General features: G+C 38.8%; 4 protein-coding genes and 5 non-coding genes across 10 annotated transcripts; 3 read left to right on the forward strand and 6 right to left on the reverse strand.

The window, feature by feature from the left end:
• Positions 1-1,306: 1,306 nt before the first annotated feature.
• Positions 1,307-2,167, forward strand: LOC124327492 (endocuticle structural glycoprotein SgAbd-8-like). Its single transcript, XM_046786430.1, has 3 exons — positions 1,307-1,378; positions 1,483-1,715; positions 1,811-2,167. Exons 1-3 carry the CDS (start codon positions 1,370-1,372, stop codon positions 2,148-2,150), a joined length of 582 nt encoding a protein of 193 aa, XP_046642386.1. The 5' UTR covers positions 1,307-1,369; the 3' UTR covers positions 2,151-2,167.
• A 756-nt stretch (positions 2,168-2,923) lies between these two features.
• Positions 2,924-3,029, reverse strand: Trnat-cgu. The gene is made up of 2 exons: positions 2,994-3,029; positions 2,924-2,959 (listed from the first exon to the last, which is right to left on the reverse strand). It is a non-coding gene; the product is annotated as a tRNA-Thr (tRNA).
• Positions 3,030-4,529: 1,500 nt separating this feature from the next.
• On the reverse strand, positions 4,530-4,640 carry Trnat-cgu. Its single transcript has 2 exons — positions 4,605-4,640; positions 4,530-4,565 (listed from the first exon to the last, which is right to left on the reverse strand). It is a non-coding gene; the product is annotated as a tRNA-Thr (tRNA).
• A 171-nt stretch (positions 4,641-4,811) lies between these two features.
• Positions 4,812-4,920, reverse strand: Trnat-cgu. Its single transcript has 2 exons — positions 4,885-4,920; positions 4,812-4,847 (listed from the first exon to the last, which is right to left on the reverse strand). It is a non-coding gene; the product is annotated as a tRNA-Thr (tRNA).
• A 565-nt stretch (positions 4,921-5,485) lies between these two features.
• LOC124327491 (endocuticle structural glycoprotein SgAbd-8-like) lies at positions 5,486-11,431 on the forward strand. Of its 2 annotated transcripts, XR_006916164.1 has the most exons (5): positions 5,486-5,519; positions 5,641-5,888; positions 5,984-6,402; positions 9,884-9,885; positions 11,398-11,431. XR_006916164.1 is itself a non-coding variant. In XM_046786429.1 (3 exons), exons 1-3 carry the CDS (start codon positions 5,511-5,513, stop codon positions 6,321-6,323), a joined length of 597 nt encoding a protein of 198 aa, XP_046642385.1. In that variant the 5' UTR covers positions 5,486-5,510; the 3' UTR covers positions 6,324-6,429. The 2 variants fall into 2 exon arrangements, 1 of the variants encoding a protein (XP_046642385.1); XM_046786429.1 differs by lacking the exons at positions 9,884-9,885; positions 11,398-11,431 and having other exon boundaries at positions 5,984-6,429.
• On the reverse strand, positions 6,839-8,210 carry LOC124327494. The gene is made up of 3 exons (XM_046786432.1): positions 7,819-8,210; positions 7,702-7,753; positions 6,839-6,984 (listed from the first exon to the last, which is right to left on the reverse strand). The coding sequence occupies exons 1-3, from the start codon at positions 8,029-8,031 to the stop codon at positions 6,914-6,916; spliced, it is 336 nt and encodes a 111-aa protein (XP_046642388.1). The 5' UTR covers positions 8,032-8,210; the 3' UTR covers positions 6,839-6,913.
• On the reverse strand, positions 9,183-9,290 carry Trnat-cgu. Its single transcript has 2 exons — positions 9,255-9,290; positions 9,183-9,218 (listed from the first exon to the last, which is right to left on the reverse strand). It is a non-coding gene; the product is annotated as a tRNA-Thr (tRNA).
• Positions 9,814-9,922, reverse strand: Trnat-cgu. The gene is made up of 2 exons: positions 9,887-9,922; positions 9,814-9,849 (listed from the first exon to the last, which is right to left on the reverse strand). It is a non-coding gene; the product is annotated as a tRNA-Thr (tRNA).
• On the forward strand, positions 10,491-11,431 carry LOC124327490 (endocuticle structural glycoprotein SgAbd-8-like). Its single transcript, XM_046786428.1, has 3 exons — positions 10,491-10,521; positions 10,643-10,890; positions 10,986-11,431. The coding sequence occupies exons 1-3, from the start codon at positions 10,513-10,515 to the stop codon at positions 11,323-11,325; spliced, it is 597 nt and encodes a 198-aa protein (XP_046642384.1). The 5' UTR covers positions 10,491-10,512; the 3' UTR covers positions 11,326-11,431.
• Positions 11,432-19,240: the final 7,809 nt, after the last annotated feature.

The raw sequence follows: 19,240 nt of genomic DNA on the forward strand, positions 1-19,240 counted from the left end.
TGCCAAGGGTGGTCCATAGTCCAATTCCCTCATCAACTCAGGCTGGACTCAAGTATATTATAGTCAAAGTGCTCTTAATATATTATCACAGCACACGAATGGAATGTTACTTTGCATAATTAAGATTGCTAATCATTAGCAGCAGCTGTACTTCTTCTTCCCTAAAAACCGTATGCAATATTAACATTTTGATCAATTAGTAATGATAATACAATACAGACAAACGAACGATGGTATTATCTAATATATAGGGCTGGCATAAAACTAAAAACACATATTGATTACTGAGATGGGCTTCATTATACTTCTAAGCACGCATAACCGAACTCAGCCGAACTAAGCAAAATGAAATTATTGTAATAAAAACTACAAAATTCAATTTCAACCAGCAATTGTACTATATTTTAGTCGCCGAGGGACTGTGATACTTTTATTCTTATTCATATAATGTTTCTCGTTAATGCAGCTGTGAAAACCCAAAGTATCTTGCCCTGCCATTCGCTTTACCAGGGATATCATATTCACTGTTATGGATGTAGGGGAGACCGGGGCTAGTTGGCCCAGGGGTAGGTCACTCTTTTCTGATTTATTTAATGAAAATTGAAATTGAGCTAATTTTAGAATAGCCAAATTGTGTAGTTTGATAATTAGAATGTTTTGACTTACTTGTACATAACTATTTCATTTTTAAATATGAAGCCGAATATCTACCATGGGGTAAGTCTGCCATTTATTTTTGGGGCAAGTTGCCTCATTTACTTAGCATTGTCTGCTAGCTGGGGCAAGTTGACCCATTAATTTCGTTAGCTTTTACTTTTCTCTTGACGGCCAACTTGCCCCTGGTAGCGGTAGCGATTTCCCCTAAAAGCAAAGTGATAAACCACTCAATACTACTATATATTTAAAACTTTTATGTATTTTTTTTACACTAAATTTTAGCCAAGATAATAAGCTTTAATTTTAAAAAAAATTTAACTATTCCAGTCAAAACTACGGAATGCAGGCCCGGGTGTGTAAAAAAATGGCCATCTAACCCCAGTCTCCACTATAAGCCTTCAAACTTCAAAAACATTAAGTAGCTAGTTTCAAAAGGAAATAAGATTCCTTCTCAGGTACAAAAAAAGTTGCCTTACATCAATGACAGACAGAACTGACGGAAAGAGAATGGTTCGTTTGCACCTGACAACAAAATAAAATGCAAATGTTCGTGACCCAATTGGCAAAGAAGGAACCACATTCGAACACACCAGACCCCTCCCAAACGGACCATTTTTTCTCCCTTCACCCGTTCCCATTCACACCCGACTATAAAAGCCCCGACAGGGAAGATGAAAAGTATCAGTTGTTCTACAAATCAACCGAATTCAACATGAAGCTGGTAAGGGGACGGCACTCAAGACATTTAATCAGTCAACAGTCGTCGAATTCATTTTTTCCTTGCCTCAGACTTGGGACTAAACTGAGTGAATTATTATTTTCTAGTTTGTTATCGCCGCTGTTTTGGCCGTCGCTGCCGCTGCTCCTTCCAGCTACAAGCCGGAATACAAAGCCCCAGCTTACTCTGCCCCTGCCTACGCTGCCCTAAGCTACTCCGCCCCGGCTTACACTGCCCCGGCTTACGCTGCCCCGGCCTACGCCAAGGATAACAAATACGCCGGCATCACCGTCACCAGCCAATCTGATGAGCGCAATCTCGACGGCAGCAGCCAGTGGAGGTAATAGTCGACGAAATACTATTTCTACATAATTTAATTAATAATCGATCTGGATTGAATTGGTTAATAATTTCTTGATATATTAATTTGTGCAGCTACGCCCAGTCTGACTACACGACCCGCGAGGAGTCGCAGGTGCAGAAGAAGATGCAAGGCGTCGCCTACGACTCTTACGGCAAAGCAACTTACGAGGATGTGATGGGCAACACCAACAAGGGAGCTTCTTACTGGGTTTCCCCCGAAGGCGAGAAATTCACTTTGACCTGGGTCGCTGATGAGCAGGGATTCCAACCCAAGGGCGACCACTTGCCCGTCGCTCCCGCCCACGTCTACGAACTCCCCGTCGCTCCCGTCCATGAATACGAACTCCCAGTTGCTCCCGCTCTCCCCTACAAACGCACCGGACTCGGTTATTCCGGCGACAGTTATTATTAAATTAATAAATTATATTATAGCCGTGGAAGATAAAATGGGATCTGCGTACGATCTGTCACGTCACGTCGGCCTTTTATCTCATCTCATCGAACCCATAAATCACCTCGAGCTATTGGCGCTAATGAACTTTTCAAGGTAATATTCTGTCTCGTTTTAATGGAGGTGAATACCACTTACTAAAATCGAATTCCGATTCACTTTAAACAGATTAAAAAGTGCCGCGCACATTTGAACGGTCTGTATCCGCTATCTTTGTATACAATACATTTTTAGGCTGCGAAAATATAATGGCCATTGAGTTCTGTACGAAGTAGCATCATTCTGTCATTTTTCTTTATTATGTAGTAATTTCAAAGAATTAAATTTATCTCAGGAAGGAACAAAACCTCTTAATGTGTATTTGCGCTTGCATTTACGTTTACGTCATTCAAAATATAATTAAGAAACGAAAACGTTATTACTGAAGAAATTCCGTTTCCATCTATGAAATTATAGTACAATCACTTCGTTACTTTCTCGTTGAAAAAATAATAAATCCATTTGGATTTTATCTTTCCGGAGAGAAAGGATTTTCATAAAACGATGTTTCTTGATCAGAATATCAAAGAAAAATAAATTCAACTGCCCCTTTGGATTGATAAGATGAAATTGGAACTTGTGCAAACGGGCAGTCACATCAGCCTCCGCAGAGACAATCTAAAGAAATTTCCATTCGTTTGATCACGGTGTACGCTAATTGATCAAAATATTACCATTCATATCAAATTAAAGTTTGCCTCCTGAGAGGATTGAACTCTCGGCCTTTGGTTTTCTATATTTGTTCTTTTTCTTAACTGTTAGACATACGAGACCAACGCTCTACCACTGAGCTAAGGAGGCACAAATGGTGCGCAAATAGGCTATTTTTTGAATGGTAATATTAGTCTGGAAGCGTGACTTGGAAATGATTTTAGATCACTGGAAGCTCATCCGCGTTGCGCAAAATTTAGATAATTAAAGTGTTATCTGCGATTCACACGGATGAATTCATTACGTTTAGATACTCACTCAGTATTCTCAAATTTACTATTCATTAATGAAGTAGAGGTTTTAATAATGTCCTTCGGAAATTTTTTTAAACGTTAAAGAGACAGAAAATCAAGGTTAAATAGTAGAAAGTAAATAGTATACATACTATTATGTTTGGAAAATTCTGAGTCCCTTTATTATCTTAAATGATTTGATTCTCATTAACTAATTGACTAATAATCTGTCAATATTATGAGTGGTGCGACTTAGGTGTGGCGGAGGCTTCGCCCCGCCACCCACGTCGCACTTCATGTTTAGATTAAGTTAAAGTAACACTTATTACTATAGTAACAATACAATTATATCATGCGGTCACATGTTGCATTATATGAGTCTTGGCTAATAGATAGCGAGCTACCATTATACCCATTTTTTTCCTTCCAATATTATAACAATGGTGGTCTAATGGTCATCAACCCAGGCTGCCATTCGCATGGTTCGCGGTTCGAATCTCGATCAAGTCGGAAAGAAAACTAAGTTTGTAATTTTTGAAAATTCCTCTTAATAAGCTTTCGGAGGTAAATGGAAGTGGAAGATCGGTGGTAACTTTTCACGACCGCAAGAAAATCTTGATGACCGAGGAGAGGACAGAGGAAGAAGCAAGAAGGGAGAGATGACCCAGAGCTTCAAAATTAATATAATCTAACAGTTTTAAAATGTTCCTCAACTTCTTGGTTGATGACTAACTGTTAAAAAAGGAGGCATAGAAATTTTACTTGGACAACCAAATTTATTAAAATCAAGATAAAAAATAGTAAACAAAAAAAGGTAATAATAAAACAAATAGGGTTAAAAAAATAAGAGTGGGAAAATACAAAGTAAAAAGAAGAATAAGGACGAAATCGAAATCGAACATAAAAACCAAATCAAATAATTAATACTCTCCACTCCCATAGCAGAAAACTTGTCTTGCTAGGGAAGATCCAAACTTTTTTTTCTTTTTGTTTACACTGCTGACCATGCACTGACAGTTGGAAGGTTACGCAAAAAAAGCGAATTCACTAACTAGGATTCGGCAACCAGCTAGGTAACAAATACGCAAATTAAATTTCTAAAACAGTAATAAAAACAAATGAAAAAATCGTTCCGCAATGTATCAAATTTTGACAGAATTATGTACAAAATTTGGTGACGATTGGTCATTCAGGAAAGAAACGTATAAAGGATTACAAAATGGACATTAAACCCTCTGAATTTCACTACTGGCTACTACTACCCTACCCCCTATACCCCACACCCTATATTGTTAAGGACCTTCGTATATAAATATACCTCAGGGATAAATTATTGTATTGTTCATAGTGTCATTACTGCCTCCTGAGAGGAATGAACTCTCGACCTTTGGTTTGCAGATGTCTTGCACATAAGTTGTACTTTTACATTTTATACGAGACCAACGCTCTACCACTGAGCTAAGGAGGCATATATTCAAAAAGTTATTATAGTGTTTATTTTGTTTTATTAAAGCGTGAAGTGGAAACCATTAAAGATTACTGGAAGCTTCCATTCTTTGCAAAATTTACATTAGAAGTTGCACTATGTCCAATTCAGTCGAATGTTTCTCGACACGCATTCATAATTTTCATGTGTTTCTGCCCCCTGAGAGGATTGAACTCTCGGCCTTTGGTTAGCTACATTCAATTAATGTTAATCTCTTTAACAGACGTACGAGACCAACGCTCTACCACTGAGCTAAAGAGGCACGAAACAAAATATAACCGAACGTTAAAGACTTATGGAATATTTCCATGCTGTTTCTGAAAGAAACAATAAGTTGCTCATAATCAATCTTTATGAAAAATGAAACGAGAGAAATAAAAACTAAAAGAATTCCATTTCAACTAACAACTTTTTAATGCTAAACCGAGAGACCGATGCTAGCTCTTACTCATGTTTCCGACTTAACGCAACTTACGACACACCAAGATTCGAAAATCTTCCGTAACCATTATTCTTCATACTTCAAAGGGATCAAATAACTCTCCTGAAAAATAAGATTCTTTCTCAGACAAAAAATGTTACCTCAATTCAATTAGAGAGGACTGCGAAAGTGAATGGTATTCGTTTGCACCTGACACCAAAATACAATGAAAAAGTAATATTTGCAAGACTTAATTTGTTCCGTTCGTTACCCAATTGGAAAAGAAGAAACCACACATTCGAACACACCCAGACCCCTCCCAAACGGATCATTTTTTCTCCCTCCACCCGTTCCCATTCACACCCAACTATAAAAGCCCTGATAGGGAAGATGAAAAGTATCAGTTGTTCTATACATCAACCGAATTCAACATGAAGCTGGTAAGGAGACGACACAATCACACCAATGTCATTTAATCAGTCAACAGCCGTCGAATTCATTTGTGCTTATACCTCAGACTTGGATCAGTAGCTAAACTATAAGTGAAATATTATTTTCTAGTTTGTTATCGCCGCTGTTTTGGCCGTCGCTGCCGCTGCCCCTTCCAGCTACAAGCCGGAATACAAAGCCCCAGCTTACTCTGCCACCGCCTACGCTGCTCCAAGCTACTCTGCCCCGGCTTACACTGCCCCGGCTTACACTGCCCCGGCTTACGCTGCCCCGGCCTACGCCAAGGATAACAAATACACCGGCATCACAATCACCAGCCAATCTGATGAGCGCAATCTTGACGGCAGCAGCCAGTGGAGGTAATAGTCGACGAAATACTATTTCTACATTATTTAATTAATAATCGATCTGGATTGAATTGGTTAATAATTTCTTGATATATTAATTTGTGCAGCTACGCCCAGTCTGACTACACGACCCGCGAGGAGTCGCAGGTGCAGAAGAAGATGCAAGGCGTCGCCTACGACTCTTACGGCAAAGCAACTTACGAGGATGTGATGGGCAACACCAACAAGGGATCTTGTTACTGGGTTTCCCCCGAAGGCGAGAAATTCACTTTGACCTGGGTCGCTGATGAGCAGGGATTCCAACCCAAGGACGACCACTTGCCCGTCGCTCCCGTCCACGTCTACGAACTCCCCGTCGCTCCCGTCCATGAATACGAACTCCCAGTTGCTCCCGCTCTCCCCTACAAACGCACCGGACTCGGTTATTCCGGCAGCAGTTATTATTAAATTATTAAATTATTAGACCAATGAATGATTGAAAGATGTCATATTTGATGTTTTCTTTGCGATAATGTTGAGTGTGATTGTATAAATAAATAAAAATTAGTCTATATCTATAATTAACCAAGTTCTATTTTCACGAATTTATCCGAGAATGTAGTGATAAGCTATTCTCCAATTGTCACGGGCATAGGGATGCCTTTTTTACGTTTCAAAGACAACAATTTGTATTTTGATTGGTAAGAGAAAACCGGTTTGATTTTAACGCCATACAATTTATTTTTCCACAGTAATTCAATGCCCAAAGGAACTTTTTGGATTTGGGCAGATAACGTCGAAATAAAGATGAACTAAATTTAATCGAAATAATTTTGTCGAAAATTAATTGGGAATAACAGCACTTCCTTACAAGTTTTAACCTTCGTATAACCTCCTTAAGACCTGACCGCTTTACATATAGGTTTGTTAAAAGCACAAATGTATTAAAAATATTTTTTAGCATAATCGATTGTGTCAATTAGATATAGTAAGGTCAATCATTAAGGCGAATAAAATAATCTAAAGTTAAAAGTAAAAACTGTGCGCGATCACTGCAGTCAAACATTTTCATACGCTTCAGTTGGAACCGGAACTGCAGATCCATCGGCAACCGTCTCTTTGTCGTTTCATGTTGGCGAGTAGGGGAGAGGGGGGCTAGTTGGCAGGGTCACTTTTTGTGAATTTATTTGAATTTTTTGACCACACGTTTTGCAAATTGAATGATTGAATCAGATTCAGATTTCAATTCTCTATGAATTGATTGTATTTGTTTACAATGTTCATTTACACGAAATTGTTAAATTGAGAAAAACTGCAAAAAAAATCTGCCAACTTGCCCCACCTACGGGGTAAGTTGGCAAGTGACGATTCTCCATTGCTCCAAAATTTCTAGGTCGAATTTTGAAAACTTGCAACTCAGCATCTCGTAAGAAATCTGTATGCCAACATGCCCCTCAAAATTGCTGCCAACTAACCCCACAGGGTGCTTTTCGAACAAATGAATTGATAACTAAATAACTTTTTAATGTAGAAATGTCGGGTTTATTTTAAAATTAAAACAAACATTAATTCTTGTTTGCTTGGGTTTTCTGGCACTCTATGATATACTATGAAAAAAAATGAAAAGTGCTGAGAGGCCCAAAAAAAACTTTTTGCCGTTTTTTTTTTTCTTTTTGCTAAAACTCCTGTTGGGGAAGTCTTATACTTTTGAAATTTTGTATGAGTAATCTGGGTGTTGTTTTTCATATTTGGTGTAAAAGGCTTGATTTTTTTTTGGTCTGTAAGGGGTCTAACTAGCAAAATGCCAACTTACCCCACCTGCCAACTAGCCCCCCTCTCCCCTAAGGCGCACCAGCAGCAACAGCATCTCCAGCTCCGGCGTATTCCATCACCCAAGTCTATGCGAAAACGGAAAATATTAGAATGTTATGCCAACTTGAAAGTGGATTGTGCCAAATTTTACCCCATCAGACATCTGCGGGGCACCGGCGTATTGGTAGAACTGCGGGCCAGCAGCTCCGTACCCAGCGGGGTAAACTACATATTGTTGGGGTACAACACCCTGGCCAGCAACAACAGCAGGGACCTGAACAGGAGCTGCGTAAGCGGCAGCCACGTTAGCTGAAGCGGGGGCGTACATGGCGTATGATGCAACTGGAGGAGGTTGAAGATACATCGAGGAATAGTCGGGCCATTGGCTGTTGGCGTCCTTCCGTGATCACAGTTCCATCAGAAGATGTCAGTGCGGGAAAAATAGGCAGAAGTCGGTCGGCAACTGCTGAGGCCGTGTCGTCAGACGCGTACATCGGAACGTAGACCTTCTTGGCTACCAGAATCACTTTACGTGAATTCGGTGGCCGCTTTGTCAGATTTGCCTGACTTGAGATTGAGGAACCACGCCTCCGAAACGACGACCAACAAGCTCAAAACTGACAGGCTCACAATTACAGACTAATAAGACAGAAAATCAAACACAATTAACAGATTAAATAAAATAATTCACAGATTAACTATATAAAAATTCATTTTCTACCTTCATTTTCAATAGAGTTCGAAGTGACAAATTGCGCCGTGGAAGATAAAATGGGATCTGCGTACGATCTGTCACGTCACGTCGGCCTTTTATCTCATCTCATCGAACCCATAAATCACCTCGAGCTATTGGCGCTAATGAACTTTTCAAGGTAATATTCTGTCTCGTTTTAATGGAGGTGGAGACCACTTACTAAAATCGAATTCCGATTCACTTTAAACAGATTAAAAAGTGCCGCGCACATTTGAACGGTCTGTATCCGCTATCTTTGTATAGGCTACAGCACATTTTTAGGCTGCGAAAATATAATGGCCATTGAGTTCTGTACGAAGTAGCATCATTCTGTCATTTTTCTTTATTATGTAGTAATTTCAAAGAATTAAATTTATCTCAGGAAGGAACAAAACCTCTTAATGTGTATTTGCGCTTGCATTTACGTTTACGTCATTCAAAATATAATTAAGAAACGAAAACGTTATTACTGAAGAAATTCCGTTTCCATCTATGAAATTATAGTACAATCACTTCGTTACTTTCTCGTTGAAAAAATAATAAATCCATTTGGATTTTATCTTTCCGGAGAGAAAGGATTTTCATAAAACGATGTTTCTTGATCAGAATATCAAAGAAAAATAAATTCAACTGCCCCTTTGGATTGATAAGATGAAATTGGAACTTGTGCAAACGGGCAGTCACATCAGCCTCCGCAGAGACAATCTAAAGAAATTTCCATTCGTTTGATCACGGTGTACGCTAATTGATCAAAATATTACCATTTATATCAAATTAAAGTTTGCCTCCTGAGAGGATTGAACTCTCGGCCTTTGGTTTTCTATATTTGTTCTTTTCTTAACTGTTATTAGACATACGAGACCAACGCTCTACCACTGAGCTAAGGAGGCACAAATGGTGCGCAAATAGGCTATTTTTTGAATGGTAATATTAGTCTGGAAGCGTGACTTGGAAATGATTTTAGATCACTGGAAGCTCATCCGCGTTGCGCAAAATTTAGATAATTAAAGTGTAATCTGCGATTTACACGGATGAATTCATTACGTTTAGATACTCACTCAGTATTCTCATATTTACTATTCATTAATGAAGTAGAGGTTTTAATAAATTATTGTATTGTCCATAGTGTCATTACTGCCTCCAGAAGATTGAACTCTCGACCTTTGGTTTGTTATCTTGCACACAAGTTGAACTTTTTACATTTTATACGAGACCAACGCTCTACCACTGAGCTATGGAGGCATATATTCATAAAGTTATTATAGTGTTTGTTTTGTTTTATTAAAGCGTGAAGTGGAAACCATTAAAGATTACTGGAAGCTTCCATTCCTTGCAAAATTTACTTTACAAGTTGTACTATGTCAAATTCAGTCGAATTTTTCTCGATACGCATTTATAATTTTCATGCGTTTCTGCCTCCTGAGAGGATTGAACTCTCGGCCTTTGGTTAGCTACATTCAATTAATGTTAATCTCTTTAACAGACGTACGAGACCAACGCTCTACCACTGAGCTAAAGAGGCACGAAACAAAATATAACCGAACGTTAAAGACTTATGGAATATTTCCATGCTGTTTCTGAAAGAAACAATAAGTTGCTCATAATCAATCTTTATGAAAAATGAAACGAGAGAAATAAAAACTAAAAGAATTCCATTTCAACTAACAACTTTTTAATGCTAAACCGAGAGACCGATGCTAGCTCTTACTCATGTTTCCGACTTAACGCAACTTACGACACACCAAGATTCGAAAATCTTCCGTAACCATTATTCTTCATACTTCAAAGGGATCAAATAACTCTCCTGAAAAATAAGATTCTTTCTCAGACAAAAAATGTTACCTCAATTCAATTAGAGAGGACTGCGAAAGTGAATGGTATTCGTTTGCACCTGACACCAAAATACAATGAAAAAGTAATATTTGCAAGACTTAATTTGTTCCGTTCGTTACCCAATTGGAAAAGAAGAAACCACACATTCGAACACACCCAGACCCCTCCCAAACGGATCATTTTTTCTCCCTCCACCCGTTCCCATTCACACCCAACTATAAAAGCCCTGATAGGGAAGATGAAAAGTATCAGTTGTTCTATACATCAACCAAATTCAACATGAAGCTGGTAAGGAGACGACACAATCACACCAATGTCATTTAATCAGTCAACAGCCGTCGAATTCATTTGTGCTTATACCTCAGACTTGGATCAGTAGCTAAACTATAAGTGAAATATTATTTTCTAGTTTGTTATCGCCGCTGTTTTGGCCGTCGCTGCCGCTGCCCCTTCCAGCTACAAGCCGGAATACAAAGCCCCAGCCTACGCTGCCCCAAGCTACTCTGCCCCAAGCTACTCTTCTCCGGCTTACGCTACTCCGGCTTACGCTGCTCCAGCCTACGCCGCTCCGGCCTACGCCAAGGATAACAAATACGCCGGCATCACCGTCACCAGCCAATCTGATGAGCGCAATCTCGACGGCAGCAGCCAGTGGAGGTAAAAGTCGACGAAATACTATTTCTATATTATTTAATTAATAATCGATCTGGATTGAATTGGTTAATAATTTCTTGATATATTAATTTGTGCAGCTACGCCCAGTCTGACTACACGACCCGCGAGGAGTCGCAGGTGCAGAAGAAGATGCAAGGCGTCGCCTACGACTCTTACGGCAAAGCAACTTACGAGGATGTGATGGGCAACACCAACAAGGGATCTTCTTACTGGGTTTCCCCCGAAGGCGAGAAATTCACTTTGACCTGGGTCGCTGATGAGCAGGGATTCCAACCCAAGGGCGACCACTTGCCCGTCGCTCCCGTCCACGTCTACGAACTCCCCGTCGCTCCCGTCCATGAATACGAACTCCCAGTTGCTCCCGCTCTCCCCTACAAACGCACCGGACTCGGTTATTCCGGCAACAGTTATTATTAAATTATTAAATTATTAGACCAATGAATGATTGAAAGATGTCATATTTGATGTTTTCTTTGCGATAACGATGAGTATGATTGTATAAATAAAAATAATTTACCTTTAATTAACCGAGTTAAAAATTTACTTTTCTCTTAGCCTATACTTATCCGAGAACGTTGTGATAATCACCAACTTTTTATAGTCAATTTTAAGCTTTTATTTAAGGATCATACGATTCAATATCTATATTTTTCAACTCTATATTTTTTCGTATTTATTTAATATGAAATATTTTATTTCTTGGAGTATTTTCGTATTTTCCCGAATAGCTTTGACTATATCTGAGCATAAATTGACTAGCGCTGAAAAGACGAAATCTGACGTAGTCTGACGCAACCCTGCATTTCAATGAGATTCGATAAAAACATTTTGAATTCATAGCGGTGGCGACGGAAAACTAAGGGCCAGTATTGGCAATTAGAATTCCTATACGGAAAATTGGCCATTTTTACCTGAACTTAACCTGAACTATTGTGACGAATTGAGAAAACATGCAAAAGAAATTTGGGATAAATAAAACTCGGAATCGATGACGTCTTGTTTTCGTAAAACGGTGAACAGACGTTGAAGAGGAGGGGCTAAGAAAAGATAAGAAAATGAATACGACATTGATGCGAAAGGGGAGAGCAGAAAGAGAGGGGGTCGATCCAGGAAAGATCTTGGAATTGATTGATTTGTTTTTGTGCTTCTTGATGAATTGTGCTGATTGAGTTGTTTATCTTGGTTACATTGAAACAAAAAAGTATAGGATGCCTAAAGTGAAGCCGGTCGTCTCACTTTCCCTACAGTGTATTAACCGTATTAAAAGCAGTTTAAAAATGTTTGAAATTCCCCTCGATGTTAAGCTTATAGAAACATGGAGGGGTAGTCCATGGAAACGAAAAAGAAAAAGGACTGACAGCGAGTCCGACATCAATCCTTTTCAAACAATACGTAAGTTGCGAATTATTTTCATTTTGTAAACCTAATTGAATTTTGTCCTTATAAATTTCGTTTGTTGTAAATTGACGAAATACTTCTAGCCGTGGTTCTGTTGGAGGCTATCATCCAGTCTCTTTGTAGTCGCAAATATACGATGGACTTGGAATATTTCAACATCAGATTTTTCATTTCAACCCAGCTTAAAAAGTTGAATGCTCCCAGTTACCCGTATGACTATGAACAATTCTCAAATTTCTTCCCCAAAATTGAAAAACTGCAAGTATTAGTCTTGTGTTATTCTAAAATTGACGATTCTTGTTTAAAAATCATAGGGACTTGGTGTAAAAACTTGAGGTAGGCTATACACAATTTTTCCTTATTTTTCGATTTTTCCAATGAATATGCCTAATTGTGTTTTCCAAAATAGGATATTGGATGTAAATGAATGTGATAAGTTGACGGATACTGGCCTTGAATGGTTAGTTCCGAAAACAGCCGAGCTGAGCAAGACCCTTCAGGAATTGTTGGTGACCTGCCTTGCTGTAACCAAAAAAGGAATAATAATGGCTCTGCAGAATTTCCCGGCTCTGCGGGTCGTCGAGAATGACCACATCTTTGATGGTTTAGTGGAAGTGGCTCAGCAGCCAGCGGAGTTAGCTCATACTAATTTCGCCCGTCTACTCCTTTGCCCAGTTGGTGAATATTCAAGCGGCCAACTGGGGTTAGTCGTGCGATATTGCCCTTCGCTTTTCTCTCTTACTATTTCTGTTAAGGAAGGATTGACAGATATTGATCTGTTTTGCCTAACGAGTTTGAAGAACCTACAGATACTCAAATTCCCATGCTCAGGTGAAGAGGATGAAGAGTATGATGAGGATGAAGAGGATAATGACGAAATTACCTTTGACTTGGGCTTGGTTCCAGTACTGAAAGTAATCGGAAGTTCATTACAAGTTCTCGGCCTTTCGTACTTTGAATTCGTTGACATTTGGACCCTCGTCAAGTTTTGCCCCAATTTAATATCCTTGACATTTGACAATCAATGCCAAAGTTTAAGTGCCTTGTCTGAAAAACGAAATAATTCAACTGCGCAATGAAAAAGGGCTGGTTTACTTTCGACATCTTAAGGATCTCGTCTGCGGCTTCAACCTTTCACATGACATTCTATTTGATTTGTTATCTTGTCCTTTACTAGAGAGCGTTTACATAGAATATGGTGACGCGCTCACTGACGATTTGTTACAACAAGTCATGGCGAATGGCTTCCTGAAAAATCTTAAGTTACTAAGTTTAGAATCCTGTGATTTAGTGACAAAGGAGGGATTAGATCCATTAATGATAAATGACAATAATCTTGAACAAATTAATTTCCTATTTTGTGAAAAGATAACCAAACAAAATGTTTGGGATTGGCTCAACTTTGCTCGTCGTAGAAATTGGAAGCTGCGTTTAGAATTCCAGAATGTTGATGCTAAAATTAAGGTTTACTATGAATCGTAAATTAATAGCCTATACTTTAAAAAAATACACACAACGCACTTATTTTATTTTTGGTGTAGATACCGACCTCCAATTGCTATTGTTCTATCGAACTGTTTTTTTTTCCCGTTGAAATAAAGTTGACATGAAAACATTTGTACCGGTGCTTTGTTGTTCTCTTGACTGTCTCGAATTCATTTTTGCGTCATAATGTATGTAGTGCCTTATATGCGAAAACCGGTTATGTGGGTAATTCAATCTGCTGAGGCATAATTCCATGAACCATATTTCACATTATTGACTCGTCCCCTCACTCCTTTCAGCATAGCTTACTGACGATCAACCCTTAAAGATAGAGAATTCAAAATTTAAAAAAAAAAACCTTTTGGTTTGGGGATTCCACAGCTTGATGAGTTTAGCAAAATTTAAAAAAGTCTGATAGTCTAGGCACATCTAGACTCTCGTACAGGAACAGTTATGGAGGTGCTATCTTACCTAATCTTACGAAGAATTAAGAATTGAAAACTCAAATCTCAAGAACTGCCCTCTCTTAAAAAAAACGCTCGACTCGCCGAGTTACGCTGAACGCGAAAAGCAAATATAACTGCCGATGGTGTAAACCGCAAAAAAAAAAAATATATCAATGACGAAGACGGACGAAGACGGAGGACAAGGCCGATGTTGCCGATCCGCTCATGTAAGCCATTGAAACATCCTCGACGTAATAAAAGATGTGGATTTTACTGACTTGACTCGTGACTTGACTGGATCAACAACACCATCGAGAAACAGAAGGTGCGATAGAGATGACTGGACAGCCGACAGTCAGAGACTTCCAGTGAAGGGGAAGGATTAGGCACAATGGCACATACACCTTGTTAGAGGTTCCAGACTCTAGAGGATTTTCCGGCGTTCGGATGTGATCCTAATGTCTGATGGTTTGAACTCATTTAATCGAATTGGCTGAACTTTGACGAGGCCATAGTGAGACATCTCTTTTCCATCACGGTCGTTGCTTTCCAACTAGCCAAATTATCACTTATATGCTATTTCCTTCATCTTTTTTTCGCAAATTACTAATCAAATGATGGCAATTGACTGAATGGACAGCTGAGTACCGTACTCAGCATTATTAAGTGCATTTTGTCCTCTATTAAGGATTGATATTTTGCAAGCGCACACTTGATGTCATCAGTGTACTGTATAAACGTATACAAAGAGAAGCTCGATTAGTCATTGAAACGGCGACATTCGTGATCCAATAATTTTCTAAATGTGTTGAAGCGCACAACGACAGAAAATGTCGCTATTGCTATAATAAAATCAATACTCTACATAGTGCGACGTAAGCTACCTTCCACGAAATGACGAAACCCATCACAACAAGCGGTCACAACAAGTTTATCTAATGGAAACTCCTTTTATTTCGTGTCCTTTAATTTTTTGTTGCTCGAATCCTTGAAAGGATAAATTGACGATGAAATCTTAAACATGTTGTATACCGTACCGCTTTTTAAAGAAAACATTTTTGTTTTTTACTTTTTCAGAGAAAAGTCAGAAAACATATTTAATTCGCCTTTTCAATTTCCCGTGTATGATTACTAAGAATAATATATTCTAACTGTTGCTAATGCTACATAATAAAAACACATAAGATGTTTGTTTCGTTTTGGTTTAAGATATTTTATTGAGACATTCATTCAAATCAACAGGCACACACAGAACAACTTCGCACACATTCTTCAAATCCACGCTCCATTCATTCTCACGAAGGAAGCGAAGGAAGAGAAGAAAAGAGAAAAAAGGGGAAAAAATAGAAAAGAAATTGGGTCGTGACATTGACGTTCACCTAACAAAATTTAATTCGACACCAATTCGACGAAACTTCAACAGCTAGCAACTATATTTCCACGATGGTGCGAAAATATTTCGACAACAGGTAGCTAATGTACTTCGACCTAACCTAACCTTAACTAACTTAACCTAATCTTAAAAACGAATTGCCGAAGTACTTTGGCATACACTGTGTCTACGTATTCTCGCACCAGTCGAAATACAGCTGCCTTATGTTGAAGTTACATCAAATCGATGTCGAATTTAAAGTTTTGTCAGATAAAACGACCAATATCCGACCCAATTCTGAAAGAAGAATATGGCGATAAAGATGAAGAAGAAAAACATAATAGATGAAGGTAAATAATTAAGAGGAAGTTAAAGAATAAGACAGAAACATATTATATAATAACAAGAGTAGTTTTTTTTTTAAGGTTTTTTTTTTTTTATTATTTTTTTGGGGGTGAGGGAGGGGAGAATACACGAAGGAAGTGAAGAACAAAAAGTTAACGAGAAGAAAGTGGAAAAATAGAAAAGAAATCGGGTCGGAATACTGACGCATACACCCAACAAAAAATTAATTCGACAGCAATTTGATGCACCTTCAACAGCTAGCAACTATATTTCCACGATGGTGCGACAATATTTCGACAACAGGTAGCTAATGTACTTCGACCTAACCTAACTTAAAACTATCTTAAACTAACTTAATCTAACATTAAAAACTAATTGTCGAAGTACCATTAGCATACCCTGTGTCTACGAATTCTCGCACCAGTCGAAATACAGCTGCCTTATGTCGAAGGTACATCAATTCGGTGCCGAATTAAAGTTTCGCCGGATGAAACGACCAATATCCGACCCAATTCTGAAGGAAGAAGATGAGAAAAAAGATGAAGAAGAAAAACAATAGATGAAGGTAAATAATTAAGGGGAAAAGAAAAAGAATAGAGAAAGAAAGATATGAAATCAAGAGTAGTTTTTTTTGTTTTTTTTTGTTTTTTTTTTTTTTTTTTTTGTTTTTGTGTTTTTTTTTAGATTTTGTGAGTTTTATGTTGTTTTTTTTCTGATTTTCTGACGATTTTTTCCCATTGAAGTCCTTCGTTACACGTAATCCTCTTACTCGGCTGACGATGACGCTGCTGCCTCTCTATTTTTCTTGGCCTTTTTCCGTCTGGCTGTTCTTTTGTTTATCTTTAGCTTACGAGTCATCAGGATAGGGTTGATCTCGCACGAAAGAGATTCTTCCACCAGGTTCTTGTCGACGACAGGATCATTCAAGTTAGTTGACTGATGTATGTCTTCAGTAGTTGCTCCTGGCAAAGTCTCTTGCTGGTGGACGGCCAAAGCTTCAGGTACAATTGTTTCAGGTGTTACAAAATTTATTTCAGGTGCGTGGTCGATGGTTGGAGACGCATTAATCAAATCGGCGACACAAACGCCATCCGTTGCTGTAGGAACTAGCTCCTCTTCCTTCTGGTACGATCGTTGGCCATTGATGTAATATGCAACTTCTACCTTATGCCAAAGGTTTATGTTCACCAGAAAATACAGAGAACCATCGCAGGTTTTATAGGCTCGCCTCGCGTCTGATGGATGGACAAAGACAACCGCCATGCTTTCGGCATATTGTCCTGTTTCGTCGGCAAACATGGTGTAATGGGCCACTTCGCCAATGATGAGCTGAAGGCGCTCAACAATATCGGCCACGTTAACGGAAGGCGGCAAATTACTTAACAGAATGTACTCATCGGCCGCTTTCTCGTTTTCGACGAAAGATGGCCATGCCACCGGTGGTGATATGACATCGTCCACGGAGTCGGTTGATGCTGTCTGCTGATCATGTTCATCGGCTGAAGTTACATCGGTAGGTTGGGAAACTTCAACCGGTGTAGGAGAAATAGTTGGAACCGGCTCCTCTTCCTTCTGGTACGATCTTTGTTCATTGATAAAGTAAGCGACTTCGATCCTGTTGCCTTCCGAGAGCATACCATCGTATTTCTTATACGCCCGCCTTGTGTCCGATGGGTCAAAGAAGAAAAACGCCATGTTGCCTATGTATTGTCCTTGTTCGTCGGCAAACATGATGTATTTCGCCACTTTGCCAACATGTAGCTCAAAGTGATGGAGGTAATCGTTACCGTGAAGCCAAAGTGGTAGGTTGAATAAAATTATATATTCGGAAGCGACCAATGGTTCCAAGTTGGTATCCGAGCTGGATGTCCACTGGAAAAATACTTCGTTGGGATACTCGTCGGTAGATTGAGCTGTTGCAGGACAAAGTGCCAAGTCGTTCGATGGTTGCATATTGGGTTCCTCACATCCAACATCTGGTGTTACTTGAGTGATGGTTTTCTCTGATGTGTTTTCACCCAGCAGTCGAAGGACTTCCGTTTTCTTTTCGTCGGTTCCAATCAGGTTGTTATCGCACAAATTGTCCATTTCATCTCCGATATTGTCAGCGGATGAAAGCAAAGAAATTGCTTCTAGAACACGGTCTTTATGTTCGATAATAAGTTTTGACTTTGTTTGGTTGTCAATTAAACGCATATTTTCCTCTTCAAGGAAAAGTATTCTTGCTTCCATGGCACTTTTATTAGAGGCTGCCAACTCATCTAGTGCGTTTTTGAGCTTCCGATTGTTGTTCTCGGAGAGCGCGAGTTCAAACTTCAATTTAGCCAGTTCGACTTTCAGGATCTTATTTTCGGCAGCAACATTGCTTTTTTCTGCAAGCTTTTTTATCAAGTTGTTGTTATTTTCTTGATAGCTGTCGTTGTTGTTGGTAATTGATGGTCTGGTAGTAATGGCGGTACCCTTTCGGGATCCCAACACGTCCGGTTCAACACGAATACTCTTTTTAGTATACACAACTGTTTGCGATCTGGTAAGTTCAGTACAATGACTGACAAAACACAATCCAATCCACATAACTAAAGTAGCAATCAAATCAATTGGGGAAATCATGATAAAGACCGATTGAAAGCTTTTTTGCAGTGAGAAATTATGAGGGAATAAACTACTATAGCGAGTTTAAGTATATTGTCGTTGATGGCGTCGCCTCCTTATATGCCGGCAGGGGAATCCCAGCACCTTTGCACGAGTTATTTTCCTATGTTTTTCCTAGCTTTTTAATTTAACTTCTTCTTTTTAACGTTTCATATTGAATTAAAGTCATAGTTTCAGAATTAACGAATATTGTTCAATTATTTTCAAACTGAATACAATTAAATATCACCTTTTTATTTGCATTTATAATGTAGGTTTTGGTGTTTCTGGGTTATGAATCATAACCCTCATTGCATCATTGCTCATGCCATGTTTCCGCAATTGAAAAAAAAGCGACAGTGCGCCAACGGTGGCCAATTGGCAAACTTCAACATTTTCGAACAACTTCTACTTTCCCGCAGACCCGCACGCATCCAAATTTGGAGAGAAAAATCGAGTCGTTTTTTTCAATAATTCTTCTTATTCGCTTATGAAATGAATCCTATTTCGAATCCCATAAAAAAACTAAAAATCTAATGCTTGAAATAAAAACTCGTTTATGCTAAGAATTCAGGAATGCGATTCGTCATCATCAGCAAGAATGTTCGTCTTAAAATCCTGTATTAATAATTTGGAGCCCTGCATCCACGTTTAA

The sequence above is a fragment of the Daphnia pulicaria genome, chromosome 2 (assembly GCF_021234035.1).
Source record: "Daphnia pulicaria isolate SC F1-1A chromosome 2, SC_F0-13Bv2, whole genome shotgun sequence".
NCBI lineage: Eukaryota > Metazoa > Arthropoda > Branchiopoda > Diplostraca > Daphniidae > Daphnia > Daphnia pulicaria.

Coding starts and splice junctions, on each gene's coding strand:
- LOC124327492 (XM_046786430.1), top strand. Junction 1,716..1,810: donor GACGGCAGCAGCCAGTGGAG/GTAATAGTCGAC, acceptor TAATTTGTGCAG/CTACGCCCAGTCTGACTACA.
- LOC124327491 (XM_046786429.1), top strand. Junction 5,889..5,983: donor GACGGCAGCAGCCAGTGGAG/GTAATAGTCGAC, acceptor TAATTTGTGCAG/CTACGCCCAGTCTGACTACA.
- LOC124327494 (XM_046786432.1), bottom strand. CDS start 8,031: ATGTATCTTCAACCTCCTCCAGTTGCATCATACGCCATGTACGCCCCC. Junction 7,754..7,818: donor CCCCGCAGATGTCTGATGGG/GTAAAATTTGGC, acceptor GTTTTCGCATAG/ACTTGGGTGATGGAATACGC. Junction 6,985..7,701: donor TGCTGTTGCTGCTGGTGCGC/CTTAGGGGAGAG, acceptor ACTCGCCAACAT/GAAACGACAAAGAGACGGTT.
- LOC124327490 (XM_046786428.1), top strand. Junction 10,891..10,985: donor GACGGCAGCAGCCAGTGGAG/GTAAAAGTCGAC, acceptor TAATTTGTGCAG/CTACGCCCAGTCTGACTACA.